The sequence below is a fragment of the Glandiceps talaboti genome, chromosome 10 (assembly GCF_964340395.1).
Source record: "Glandiceps talaboti chromosome 10, keGlaTala1.1, whole genome shotgun sequence".
NCBI lineage: Eukaryota > Metazoa > Hemichordata > Enteropneusta > Spengelidae > Glandiceps > Glandiceps talaboti.
In genome coordinates this window covers 3,427,924-3,442,500 of record NC_135558.1, presented here as the reverse complement: position 1 = coordinate 3,442,500, position 14,577 = coordinate 3,427,924, and the positions used below count along the sequence as shown (strand labels likewise).

Sequence of the window (14,577 nt, the reverse complement as noted above, 5' to 3'; positions counted from 1 at the left end):
ACAGTTAAAACAATATAACAAAATGCTACAAATATCCAAATTAACTGTGTATCTCTTGGTGAAATATAGTATAGCAACCCTTTATACTATAGTATATAAAGATAAATTATGTGCTTGACAGGGTTAACACCCATGTGATGGAGAAGTTACTTTACCATGGTGACCATGAGTAAGGAACTGAACACTAATTAAACTTTGATGTCATCAGAATGAAAATGTCGTGCATTTAGTCTCATTTAATTGGAAATCATATTCACTCCAATTGCCATTTCTCTCTTTCTTTCTCTTTTGATTTTCTTGTACAGCTGAAATCATAGTTTTGTGCAAAGTATACACTCTATGCAACATCGTTGTAATTGAACCAACTGTCGGAAAATGTCACTCAGTGAGAGCCTGGGTGCCTAATTCACAAGTCTGTAGTAATTCAATGCATGAGTGTATCTGCAACATTGTTAGTCCCTGCGGACGAAGTCCGGAACGGGGACTTATGGATTGGGTTCCGTCTGTCCGTCCGTCTGTGTGTCCGTCCGTCCGTCCGTCCGCAGCTGTTTCTTGGAGATGCCTGGACCGATTTTTTTCAAACTTGGTACAGGGGCAACATACTATGGCATACATATGCACGTCAATTTGTTTTATGATACGATCCAATATGGCTGCCTAGCAACCATTTTGTTTGCGAATTTTCCCTGTCTAAAGCCATAACTCAGACATGCTTTAACAGATCTCATTTAAAGTTGGTATTAGGACAGTGTTCTATGACATACATGTGCATATCCATTTTCGTCGTGATACGATCCAATATGGCTGCCTGGCAGCCATTTTGTTTGTGAATTTTCCATGTCCAAAGCCATAACTCAGACTCCATTTTCATCATGATATGATCCCCCATACCCACCCAATCCTTTATTGTTGGAGGCATATTCCATGTCCAACAAGCACACACAACATATCTAAGTCTGTTTGTTTTAGGTTCACAAATGTTGTTGCATGATCAGAGTAGTGATAATTCCTTAAAACCCAATTATAGCGGGAACTATGTCATTATCAATGACTTGTTTCACTTTAGAAATAATCAATAAAGATTACTGTACCAGAAACAACAAGTTCAAATTCCAGAGACAGTGTTATCTAAGACAATGAACACAATGTTCGATGTGTTTAGTCAACAATGTCTTCATCAAATAAACTGGTAGTGGTATGACACTGTTAGGTAAACATGTACATGTAATGCCATCGATGTCTTAGACTCTCTTACAGCCCTCGGAGCTTCGCTTTCCTAAAATTAAAGCTAAACGAATTATTTTGTATGTACCGATGCCAGCTAATTAACCGTACTCGAATATTCTTGTACTGTGCGCCCTCATCGACCCCGAGGACTTCGCGAAAATACGGAGCGTCGCAGTCACACGTCAACGAACATATATCTCTATGTGGTCGATGGGGGCGCACAGTACAAGGTTGTTCGAGTACGATGGAGTACGTTATGTAGATGTAGATGGTATCGGTACATACAAAATAATTCATTTAGCGTCGATTTTAGTAAAGCGAAGTTCCGGGACTGTGAGAGAGTCTATCGATGTCTATACTTTATATGAACATCTTTCAACAGTTTTAGTTTGTGTCTATCTTTGTTTGCCTATAGGTTGATTTCTATAGTAGTAATATGACAAAATATGGCATGACTTTGACCTTTGACTTGAAGGTCTAGGACACAAAAGAACCCCTCCTAACACCACAAGATGTTTATAAAGAATGTCACTTTTTATTTGTTTTTCATAATCGACCAAACCCATTTTTTCAGACACTGAAACCCCCCCCCCCCCCCATACACCTTCAAAAAAAGACAAAAAAAAGACACCCTCAATGATCAGATCAGGAAATAATACCCGACTGAAGGTAAATGGCAACATCACATAAGTGTATCTGGGCAAATATTTTTATTTTTTTTTTGGCTGGATTTCAGAACCTATAATAACTATGTCATTGAATAAAGTTATAAAAAGCTCATTCATATTAATAACAGCAATGACAATACATGAATTATTAAACTTAAAATCAGAAACTTTGCATGTGTACTAGGTTTCCTTAGACCACGTTCACAACTTTCATTCATCCATTCACAGAAAAAAAAGTATTTAGCAATTCTACATCAATATATAATATATTTCATAAAACTTCATTTTATTTACCATAATTATATATTTTGATATTGGACTGGTGACCATGACAACAGTGACACCAATGGTACCGAAGCACAACTGACACAATATGTACGAGTCTGTATTCAATTATTGGAGTAAAGACTAATCTTACTATATTATATCTCAAAAGTATTACCTTAATAAAAAAAATAATGAAAAGTCCAAGATTAAATATTAAATTATTTGCATGGTGGTTTAAGCATGGTGGTGTAAGATTCCCACATCATGGTGGTGTAAGATTCCCACATCACGTTGGTGTAAGATTCCCACATCATGGGTGTAAGATTCCCACATCATGGTGGTGTAAGATTCCCACATCAGTGGTGTAAGATTCCCACATCATGGTGGTGTAAGATTCCCACATCATGGTGGTGTAAGAATCCACATCATGGTGGTGTAAGATTCCCACATCATGGTGGTGTAAGATTCCCACATCAGTGGTGTAAGATGCCCACATCATGGGTGTAAGATTCCCACATCATGGTGTAAGATTCCCACATCATGGTGGTGTAAAATTCCCACATCATGGGTGTAAGATACCCACATCATGGGTGTAAGATTCCCACATCATGGTGGTGTAAGATTCCCACATCATGGTAGTGTAAGATTCCCACATCATGGGTGTAAGATTCCCACATCATGATGGTGTAAGATTCCCACATCATGATGGTGTAAGATTCCCACATCATGGTGGTGTAAGATTCCCACATCATGGTGGTGTAAGATTCCCACATCAGTGGTGTAAGATTCCCAAATCAGTGGTGTAAGATTCCACATCATGGTGGTGTAAGATTCCCACATCATCGGTGTAAGATTCCCACATCATGGTGGTGTAAGATTCCCACATCATCGGTGTAAGATTCCCACATCATGGTGGTGTAAGATTCCCACATCATCATGTGGTGGTGTAGGATTCCAACATCATGTGGTGGTGTAAGATTCCCACATCATGGTGGTTTAAGATTTCAACATCATGTGGTGGTGTAAGATTCCCACATCATGGTGGTGTAAGATTCCCACATCATGGGTGTAAGATTCCCACATCATCATGTGGTGGTGTAGGATTCCCACATCATCATGTGGTGGTGTAGGATTCCCACAACATCATGTGGTGGTGTAAGATTCCCACATCATGGTGTAAGATTCCCACATCATCATGTGGTGGTGCAAGATTCCCACATCATCATGTGGTGGTGTAAGATTCCCACATCATCATGTGGTGGTGTAAGATTCCCACATCATCATGTGGTGGTGTAAGATTCCCACATCATCATGTGGTGGTGTAAGATTCCCACATCATCATGTGGTGGTGTAAGATTCCCACATCATCATGTGGTGGTGTAGGATTCCCACATCATCATGTGGTGGTGTAAGATTCCCACATCATCATGTGGTGGTGTAAGATTCCCACATCATCATGTGGTGGTGTAGGATTCCCACATCATCATGTGGTGGTGTAAGATTCCCACATCATCATGTGGTGGTGTAAGATTCCCACATCATCATGTGGTGGTGTAAGATTCCCACATCATCATGTGGTGGTGTAAGATTCCCACATCATCATGTGGTGGTGTAGGATTCCCACATCATCATGTGGTGGTGTAAGATTCCCACATCATCATGTGGCGGTGTAAGATTCCCACATCATCATGTGGTGGTGTAAGATTCCCACATCATCATGTGGTGGTGTAAGATTCCCACATCATCATGTGGTGGTGTAAGATTCCCACATCATCATGTGGTGGTGTAAGATTCCCACATCATCATGTGGTGGTGTAAGATTCCCACATCATCATGTGGTGGTGTAGGATTCCCACATCATCATGTGGTGGTGTAAGATTCCCACATCATGTATGTTTACAATTATGTAGTGTCTGTTTACAAATAGGCCTTGTACACTGGTTTAGAGAAGGATATAAAATTATTTTATATTCTGATTTATCTAAATTTTTATCCTTCTTCATGTATTTGCAAACTGCTCTCAACTTTGAGATAACAAACTGAAAGTAATTTCAGAAAATCTATCTTTGATACTTTTAAAGTGATGTAAAATATGGCAAACTGACAGACATAAAAACTGACAAGACAAACGAATGAGTCACTATCCCAGTTGCCACCATTCAATATTTTGGTGCTCAAATGGTATATTGGAATTACAGGGAATTGTCTTGTTTACCTTAACGAAAAACAGTCACAATATTTCAACAATTTATACTTAGCTGTGACAGCAGACCAATTTGCATGACATTACAACACACCAAATCACAGCAGAAGACTCTCATTACAAGTCATACATGTATTTGATACTAAGCTAGCTAATATACAGATGGTATAAAAAAAATATCTACAAAATAAATGGCAAAATGAGATGAAATATATTTACAGGAACACACCATTGATGACATGTTCAATATATGCTGCCTGCATACATAAATATCAGAGCGTGTCAAACTTTGGGAACCCCCCCCCCCCCCCCCCCCCCCAGTATTCTAGTTTGATCCAACCCAATTTAATATGCTAAACAATGAGGCTATTAAGGCAGCATACACATTATTTTAAAGGGGCATGTCAGACAGGGGATTATTGTGAGGTGTGATAAATACTTGGCTTGCAGAGTTTTCCAATAAAATTAAAATAAACTTTTCTAACCTGCCCCTTTAAAATATGTCCTCATACACATCACAATTTGCTGTGTATGTGTATACTGGTTTGTAGCTTTGGAAGTGAATGCAAGTGAAACTGTATACTGGGTTTATAGCTTTGGAAACTAATGCAAGTGACTAAAACACTCCCTGCACTGCTAGGTATACACAACAGCAGTAGTAGTAATGAAGCTTTCATTTGTTTTTCTTTTCTGCTAATCAAAAGACTCATTTTAATATGTGAATTGTTTTTCATCTTAATATGGCATATGATAGTTTGGGTCTATGCAAACACTAACAATCACAGACTTTTTAATGATACCATAAACACGCAGGGTAAAACACCTTGTATGTGAAAGTGTTAAAAAGTACTTACACAAAAATATACAGTATCGTTTTGTGTAATTTACAAGTATTTCTGAGTTGCCTTTCTTCAGAACTCATCACCTTGTATATTTTTATCTACAACTATTTCTCCTTGTGTATGTCTCTCAAAAAATATAACTTTATGATAAATAAATTGCCAAATCTGTGTCAATACCCTATGAAATCATGACAAAATTTATTTTTGATTTAACTTCTCTGTTCACAAACTGTCCATCTGTTATGAACAAACTCCAGCAACTAGTCATTGTGACATCTGTAAGATGAATCTTTCTAGAAGACACACTCTCACTAGACATTTTGACATATCAATAACTCAATGTTTTATTTTTTTTCAGATAATAAGTCTAAAATTCAGAAATTTATATTTACTGACTGAAAATAAATAAATAATGTGGTAGACACACCTAGTAACTTGTACCTCAAACTTGTCCTGTGTGTTTGTTTGGTCAATGGACTTTGGTGAGTTGCTCACTATTTCCATGGTCCTCACAAGAATATTTTTCTGTTAGCGTCAGTGTTTGTATTTTTCTTTTGTTCACTTTCTGGTGGATAAATCAGTAGCTGTAACAACAATTTTTGCGTGGATGTAGAATTTTAAAATAATGAAAGAAATAGCTGTCAATATTTTGATTTTAAATTTGATTCTAAAGACCTACATGTAGTCATCTAGTTAACCATTTTGAAGTGCATTACCAGTGTTTGCTTTGTCTTTGCAGCATATGAGAACTCACCATAAAATATGATTTGTGACCTTACTGGCAACTACTGATAAAATAACTAGCCATTTGAAGGTTTATCTTTGTATACAGTCAACACTGTATGTAGTATGTACATCTAGCAGATCTACATACACAGCTGAAGTACATCTTGTATGCAAACATAGCAATGTATGTTGTATGTGTACATAGACATGAACATAGTATGCACACATAACAATGTCTGTGATAGGTGTACACAGCATATATTTACTTATCAGTTCATGTGGTATGTTCACATGTGAACACAATATACCGGTACACACACAACAATAGAGAGTTTCGGCTACACGTTCAACGTGTACACGCACGTGTGCACAGAAATCACGATGTATGATGATGACTCGCTGCAATCTTCAAGATACTACAGGGTGATTTTATTGTGAACATACAAGATTATTCAAGTAAAAATTTGTCTTGTCATAATGTCGAGCCATACGGTTATTGTCATTGCGCTATTTATGTCATATAACCAAAACATTAATGTAATATTTCGGTTAACCATGTAATCTATTATTGATATACGTAAACGGCTAGCCAAAGCAAAATTAGGTCACAGCTGGTACGCACGTGAGTTGCACGTTCGCGTACACGTTGAACGTGTAGCCGAAACTCTCTAATGTTATATGTGCACAACATAGTATGTTTACTTATCAGTTCATGTGGTATGTTCATATAGAAGTGAACATAGTATACACATACGTGTGATATGTGTACACAACATAATAAGTGCATTTATCAGTTTAATATGTGTTATGTGCACATAGAAGTGAACATATTATATACTAAACAGTAAACAGGTATTGCTCCTATCATATGGCTGTATGGGTATGATAAAAAATCAATAAAATGAAATTTAAATAACTGACATTACTTAATATAAAAAATATAAATTTTCTGATATTTGCTCAAATCTCCATACTTATTTTAAGATTGGTAAAGTTTTAAAAACTTCACTGTGCACAACTCACCATTACCTTTCATTTAGAATAATTAGTTAAAACAAAAGTATTTGATAATATATCTTTACAGTAAAAATGGCAGTATGGTTACTTTTTGACATGTACCTAAGGACAGATTGGTTCAACCATTGTTATGGAAAAACATTTAGCCTGAATGAATATTGTAGTGTCAATTTGAAAATGAAATTATAAAGATCACAAATTACTTTACAAAATGGGGTTTGTGCCATCACATCATACAGTATCTTTATAAACAAATTGGAATGAAGCCCCAAGGCATCAAATTCCCCCTCCCCCAGCCCTTTTCACTGCCCTAACATTAAGTATGGTGGTTTTAATTACTATGAGAAATTCTAACCACAAATATTTCAGAGACAGATCTGTGTGACCATGCACTAAGTTCACTTTTATTTAAGTAGGTAGACATGTTCCATTATGGGAAATAAACAAAGTTAGGCGTTTCAAACAAAATGCTGAGGCCAGCTGTGAGAACAAGGAAGACATTTCTTTTCCTTTACTTCACTCCAGGCACAGCAGGCTTCTTATATGACAGACTTGCCAATTTGTAATGCTCTATATCGGTGAGGTTGCACAATGTACCGGTAGGATTGATAACAATGACTTTCTGGACCAGCTAACCATACAGGTATGCAGAAAACATAACACCAGTCTCAACTTTGTTCCCTTCTATTAGGGTCCAGAATAAACCTGGCAATAGGAACGCCATTTACTATTACACTTATAATATTGCTACAATGAGATAGTAATTTAACCATTAGATTTAAGTTCTCATTGCCCATTAAAAGCTTGTAGATATTTCACTTTCAAGTACTCTCAGTCCAGAAGACACAGTACTATTTTTATATAGCTTGGCTTGTGAATAATTAGATATGTCAACAATTGTTCACCATTTTTATTACACAGTTTTGTACAGCAAAACACACAAACAACAATATAATGTTCAGATGTTTATGCCACTTAAGGACAGATTAGGAAAAAACTGGTGTTGATTAATTGTCCAAACTTACCATCAATATCACCACTTGCAAAAATACATACATTGTGATATTATTTAAGAACAGACATTGTCAATAAAATTGAATCATCTTAAACATGGTGTATCATGCTAATGTTTTGTTTTGTAAAAGGCTTCCCTAAAGTGAAAAGTGAAAGACAGAATAATATACAATGTCGTAATTCTTAGTTGCAAATCAAACTTGCACCAGTCACTCCTCCATACATTCTACTACAATGTAAGCAAAAACACTGCTTGACTGGTAGGCTGAATATCATTAACCCTTGACACAGCTTGCAAGATCTATGCTGTAGGAGCAGTGTACATGTAGTGCCCTTAAAGCCATCCACTATCAGATGTAGGTACTGCTTTCAGAGGTTGAAGGTGATTTCCCACACACTGGAGCTAGCACTGACTGAGTGGTCTAGTGGGTACGTCATGACAAACTACGTCTAGCTTCATTACTGTTTGATATCAATATGTACAGTATAAATTTGTAAAACTTAATAAACCATATGGGGTGTGGGCAGGAAGAAATCCCATACACAGTATAACAGATAGTGTCCTGGTAGGAAGAAACCTTGTACAAAGTACACCAGATGGAGCCCTGGCAGGACAGGTATCTGGACAAGGTACACCAGATGGAACCCTGACAAGATAGGTATCTTGTACAAAGTACACCAGATGGAGCCTGGGCAGGAAGAAACCGTGTACAAAGTACACCAGATGGAGCCCTGACAGGATAGCTATCTTGTACACAGTATACAAGATGGAGCCCTGACAGGATAGGTATCTTGTACACAGTATACCAGATGGAGCCCTAACAGGATAGGTATCTTTTACAAAGTATACCAGATGAAATGTGTACAGTTCAGGTAGAAATCTGTCCTTTCAATTACCTCTACATCAGTACACACAGGAATTGAGTCATTTCATAGTTTCTCAGTACTCTCACAGAGTTACCCTAGATTTTCTTCAATATGGTGGTTTATCAACTGATGGAACCAAATGTGAGCTGCCTCTCTCAATATGTTTGGTGTGGTTATAATATCCTTGTACATCTCAATCCAGTGACATATGAGATATTGAAATGTTCATCAAAACTGTTATTAGCCTCTGGAATGAAGTGATTAATGTCAGGTATTATCACTGTTTGTTGGTGATGACAAAGTACTAGATACAGTCAATGATGTAATCTTAATCTATTTCTGAAACTTCCAAAAAGAGTGCCCTGACATCCAACATGGAAGCTAGTTCCAAAACCCATTTATGTATGTTGTTATTTTCCAGGATGTCACTTCCTTTCATATCTGGATGACACTGCGGATAATAGCTCTCATCCTATTGAAAAAAATGAGGAAAAAGAAATAAATTATTTGTATGGCGACCTTCATTGCAACAGCTAGCATCAATGGAATGGCAATACCTTTGTAAAATACAACTGAGTATCCTAAACACCTAATGTAATTCCATAGTAACTTTCATGTTGTTCTTCTCTGATAATTTAAGACAGGGTTGTTTAGTTCAAAACATTTACCCAAAGCACATATTATGACACACCCACATACCAACAAGCTGAAAAACCCTCAGAATACCATGATAGCAAACTAAATCAACAACACTAACATACCTTAAAACCTCTGTGATATCTGAGTGTTGCGAAACAAAACACAAATCGCAGCATTAGAAGCCTGAGAAACTCATCTCCATAGAATTGCATATAGGTATGGTCTGTTAAGGCAAAGAATTAAAGGAACATTAATTAGGTCCAAAATTATGTTATTATGTTTCAGGTTTGTGAAAGTACGTATGTATCTATAGTTCCCTGAAATGGACTCAATAAAGTATCACGATCTTATATCTTATCTGTATATGTCTAGATGTTTATGATATTCATCAGATAGCATGGATAATTTCCTATCCCATTTTTATCAAAATGATGTATATTATTACACACACACACACACACACACACACACACACACACACACACACACACACACACACACACACACACACACACACACACACAAAGGTGAAGTACAAATGTAGAACAATTTGTCAACAAAACTGAAATATGCATTTACTTATGTCTCATAGAGCTGGCTGATTGGCTGGCACTTGTGTTTAAATGTATGATATCTATGACCAATCACTATCAATTGACCATAATCTATTGCCACTGACCAGGACTAGTGTAGATTGTTGTCATCAGGCTGTAAACAATTGTCTTTATCAGTTCTAATACATGTATAATAGTCTTCCTAAGTAAGTACACATGTATGACAATAGCTTACCAATACTTCTTGACTTTGAAATCAGATTTGCTGTCTCTTGAATTACCATGTTCACATGCTTCTCACACTTCTCCCACAATGCAACGGGAATGTCTGCAATGTCACACACATGACAGAATGCAGTGACAGGTGAGTACAGGAACAAGGTAAATAAATTGCCTTTATTGTTTTGATCTTGTAGGTTTTTTGGCAGTTGAGTTGGTGACATGAGGCAGACGACGGGTTGACCAAATAAATTGGGTACATTCTGTGAAAACAATTACAAACCACAAAATGTGTAAAGGTAATCTGTGACAACATCAGAATACGTGTACTGTATCAACCCCTGGTTTGGTAGGGCTGTGCAGTCCTGAGATCACAACATCTACAACCCATGTTAGACCAGCCTGAAAATCTGCACCTGTAGACCAATCCTGAAAACCATTATCCTGAAGAAGGAATTGGCACATCCCTCTTACCTTTTCATTGGTCTTCAAAATAAGCTAAGATATTGAAGAGAGGATTGAATAGTTTTTTTCACAAGCCTACAGGAACACCTAGATGTGGGTCACACACCAGTCATAAAAGTGGCAAATTGGAAAGCTGGTTTGAAACTGAGTATAGAGGTTTTCTTGTGTTGACTGACTTGAAATATGTCTACAACTGTACATAAAGGTTCTGTGTTTGACTTACTTTAAATACTGTACTGTTGTTACTGTCTACAACTAGAAATAAAGGTTTTCTTGTATATGGATATAGATCACCAGGGTGCAAACTAAAAGAAAAATACAAACAAACTTTGATGTAAAACCTGTTGACAACTCATTTCCAAATAAGGTGATTCTCTCAAAGCCAATGTAGATATATACATGACAATAGTTGTGTACATACGTGTATGTCAAGAACTCATGAACTCATGTTCAACTTTTTTTCCCTGGAAGGTAAAGGATTAAATATGAAACATATCAGTTAGAGAAACAAACTTATTGCAATATTTCATTTCAAATTTTATTTATATTCAAATGAATCTTTGTGTGAGGCAACGCCCTCACATTGCAATATCTGGGTAATCATTTCAGAACTCTTACATGTGAAATGACCCAAACTTTGTGAACTAAAATGTGGCTTATTGCAGCTCACTGCAGGTCCTCACTTTAATAAACCAGGACATTTTTATTAGTGTTTCAAATATAGAGCATAAATCCCCACCTAACTTTTCGCAAACATTGTGAAATCTCACAAGAAATAGTGGATGTGGAAACTGACATCAACTTAGAAAAAAACAAAATAAAACTGTTCTTCAAATCTGTAATGGCTGTACATCTTATAGGAAGAAATGGACAACACAGATTTGGAAAACAATGGAAAACCTGAACTCGACACTCACACATGAAAAAAAAATAAAATAAAATAAGATAAAAAGTCTACCTACCCCACCTATTCTAAAATTGAGCATAATCGGAACCACACAATTTTTTTTTATGTGGCCTTTATACTACAAACTTACCAATGCATTTCTTTGAGCAGATGAGACTTTTTTGTGACTTGTTCACCTGGTTCCCTTCTACTGTTTGTGACAACACCTCCATAGTCATACGCTCCATCATCATCAGGTCTGTCTGAGCCTGGACTGCCATCAGCTGAGATGTAAATCAACAAAGCTGCATTGGGAGGTAATTCCTGTTAACAATCAAATGAGAATGATGTCAATAGTTGAGATGTAGTAAATGAAGCTGCATTGGGGGAAAGGATTCCGGTTAAATAAAGGAGGGCAAAGCTGAGATGTCAATCAAGGAAGCTGCACTTGGAAGTAACCCAGTCAAACAAGGTCAACAGCTAAAGTGTAAATTAACAACAAACACATTATATAACAGAAGGCATGTGGGAACAAATTTGTAAACCTATCCAAAATTTAACAACAGTCTAGAAGAAAGAGCATAAAATTACAAGGAAGGATCTCATCAAACTCTAGAAGAAAATTAAAGAAACAAAACAGTTTAACATGCAGTGAAATATTACAGGCAGGAAATCTACTTTATTCATTCAAATTTCAAGGTAAGTTACTGATTCTGAAGAAAGGCAAACCCATTTATAAACTCAGTACTCAGTAAGGCAAACCCATTTGTAAACCCAGTACTCAGTAAGGCAAATCCATTTGTAAACTCAGTACTCAGTAAGGCAAACCCATTTGTAAATTCAGTACTCAGTAAGGCAAACCCATTTGTAAACCCAGTACTCAGTAAGACAAACCCATCTGTCAACCCAATACTCATAATTCAAATGCTATAGAATGTTTTATTACCTTAAATCCTGCTGAGAGGAAAGTGAAGAGTTGTCCAAAAGTTGGCTTATATAATAAATATTTGTGTGGATTTTCTCTCTTCCCTGATCTGTCACCATTCTCCTGGGATGGAAAAATTATCAACAAACATTAATGACTCTCTACAACTATGACAAAGAAAAATAATTATTACATAATGTAACAGTGATTACTTGCTGACAATCGATACAAAAATAAAGCTGTGGTAAAAATTCTAAAAAAAAATTCTAAAAAAATAAATAAATAAATAAATAAATAATTTTTTTTAAAACAATAAAGACAATGAAAGTTTTAAAACACAGTTACAAAATACACGTGAAATTACAACAAAAGAGTTACACAACAGTCACTAGTGATTCAACTTGATACAATACACAATAGGGAACTTGCAATCCAGACTGAGCATGCTCAGACGCAAAGGGATTATCTGTGGTTATCATAATACCTAATCTGGAGCTACTGATAAAATTAACCTCCCACAATTGTCAGGGTAACTATGAATTGATCATTCGTGGTTACAAACAGTGTATCAACATTGTTTACAATACCAATTCATTAGCATTTATTGTCACATTTCCCATGATGCAACATTCAATATGGCAGGTTTGCAAGTTCCCTATTCCACTGTTGAACTTACCACTGGTTGTTTGTCTGGTGCTGGTGAACCATCATTGTGATGGTGGTGGTGTATATCATCTGCTTTTGGTTCTCTTTCCAATGCTTGTAGTATCCTATACATATCTAGAGTCAGTTCACTGAATTTGATCTAAACAGGATGATAATATAGAAAACAATGTATTACAGGCACATTAAAATAGACAATGTATTGCATGATAATCTTCCTCTATGTAGAATAAGGTATTAATCTGCTTGTGATGTCATTTCCTGTTTATGTCATTTTCTGTACATACAGCACAATTATGCAAAAGGTCAAATGACTTGTCATACATACATACACAAATGTTCAAATTGCCAATAAATGATTATTGTAAAGTCAAGTACACTTATTCATGACATCATTTCCTGTACAATCATGCAAATGGGCCATTGACTTTGTGTGGTAACAGATAGCATGTCATACACACAGCAGCGTACATGTTCCATACAGATGCCAATGATAAGAACTTCTTGTAAAGTCAAGTAAACTTTTTCATGATGTAACTTCCTGTTCAAACATGCAAATGGTCCATTGACTTTGTATGGTATACTTACCTATTCGGTACAGTTGCCAATGATAAGAGCTTGTACTGTCGATTAAACCCTAGTAATGATGTCATTAATGATGTCATTTCCTGTACCACAATTATACAATTGACCCTGTATGATACACTTACCTGTTCAGTACAATTGCCAATGATAAGAGCTTCTTGTAAAGTTAAATAAACTTGTTGTCCTCTCTCTAATGCAGGTACACCATCTTTACCGAGTCGATGTGTTAATACCATTGGTTTAGTGTCTGTGTCTATTACATTGATTATCTGTTCAGCCTGTAACAGAAATACAACACTTGTAATGTATAACAATGGAAATATTCACTGAATAGTAATTCATACAAGAAAGGACATGTTGAACACTTGATTTGAAGTGTTAGTTAGCTAGTATTAATATACTTTCTTTTTGACTTGATAGTGTTCTTGAATTTTAACTAATATATATATATATATATATATATATATATATATATATATATATATATATATATATATATATATATATATATATATATATATATATATATATATATATATATATATATATATATATATATATATATATATATATATATATATATATATATATATATATATATATATAGGCTTTGCAGAGCTGCCTCAGGTAGTAATTTCACCAAGTACTAACAGGCTTAGTAACAGCTGGTCCTTACCTCAATAAATGATCTAATTTCGCCAAGTACTAGTTGCCACTCAAGTTGGTCTTCAGGTTCATATAAACTTGTGTATTCTTCAATCTGCCTGTTCAATTCCTGGTTGCATAGAAATGAGAAAAGTAAATTATTAA

General features: G+C 35.8%; 1 protein-coding gene across 1 annotated transcript in view; it reads right to left on the bottom strand.

Moving 5' to 3' along the window:
* Nucleotides 1-7,570: 7,570 nt before the first annotated feature.
* The window catches only part of LOC144441087 (protein SCAI-like), a 29,534-nt gene continuing 22,527 nt past the window's right edge, over nucleotides 7,571-14,577 (bottom strand). The window contains exons 6-14 of the mRNA XM_078130617.1: nucleotides 14,444-14,542; nucleotides 13,893-14,045; nucleotides 13,196-13,324; nucleotides 12,541-12,642; nucleotides 11,746-11,918; nucleotides 10,932-11,013; nucleotides 10,260-10,506; nucleotides 9,593-9,693; nucleotides 7,571-9,303 (exon numbers count right to left, since the gene is read on the bottom strand). Coding sequence (XP_077986743.1) covers nucleotides 9,160-9,303; nucleotides 9,593-9,693; nucleotides 10,260-10,506; nucleotides 10,932-11,013; nucleotides 11,746-11,918; nucleotides 12,541-12,642; nucleotides 13,196-13,324; nucleotides 13,893-14,045; nucleotides 14,444-14,542 — 1,230 coding nt within the window. The 3' untranslated portion in view covers nucleotides 7,571-9,159. The remainder of the gene's footprint in view (nucleotides 9,304-9,592; nucleotides 9,694-10,259; nucleotides 10,507-10,931; nucleotides 11,014-11,745; nucleotides 11,919-12,540; nucleotides 12,643-13,195; nucleotides 13,325-13,892; nucleotides 14,046-14,443; nucleotides 14,543-14,577) is intronic.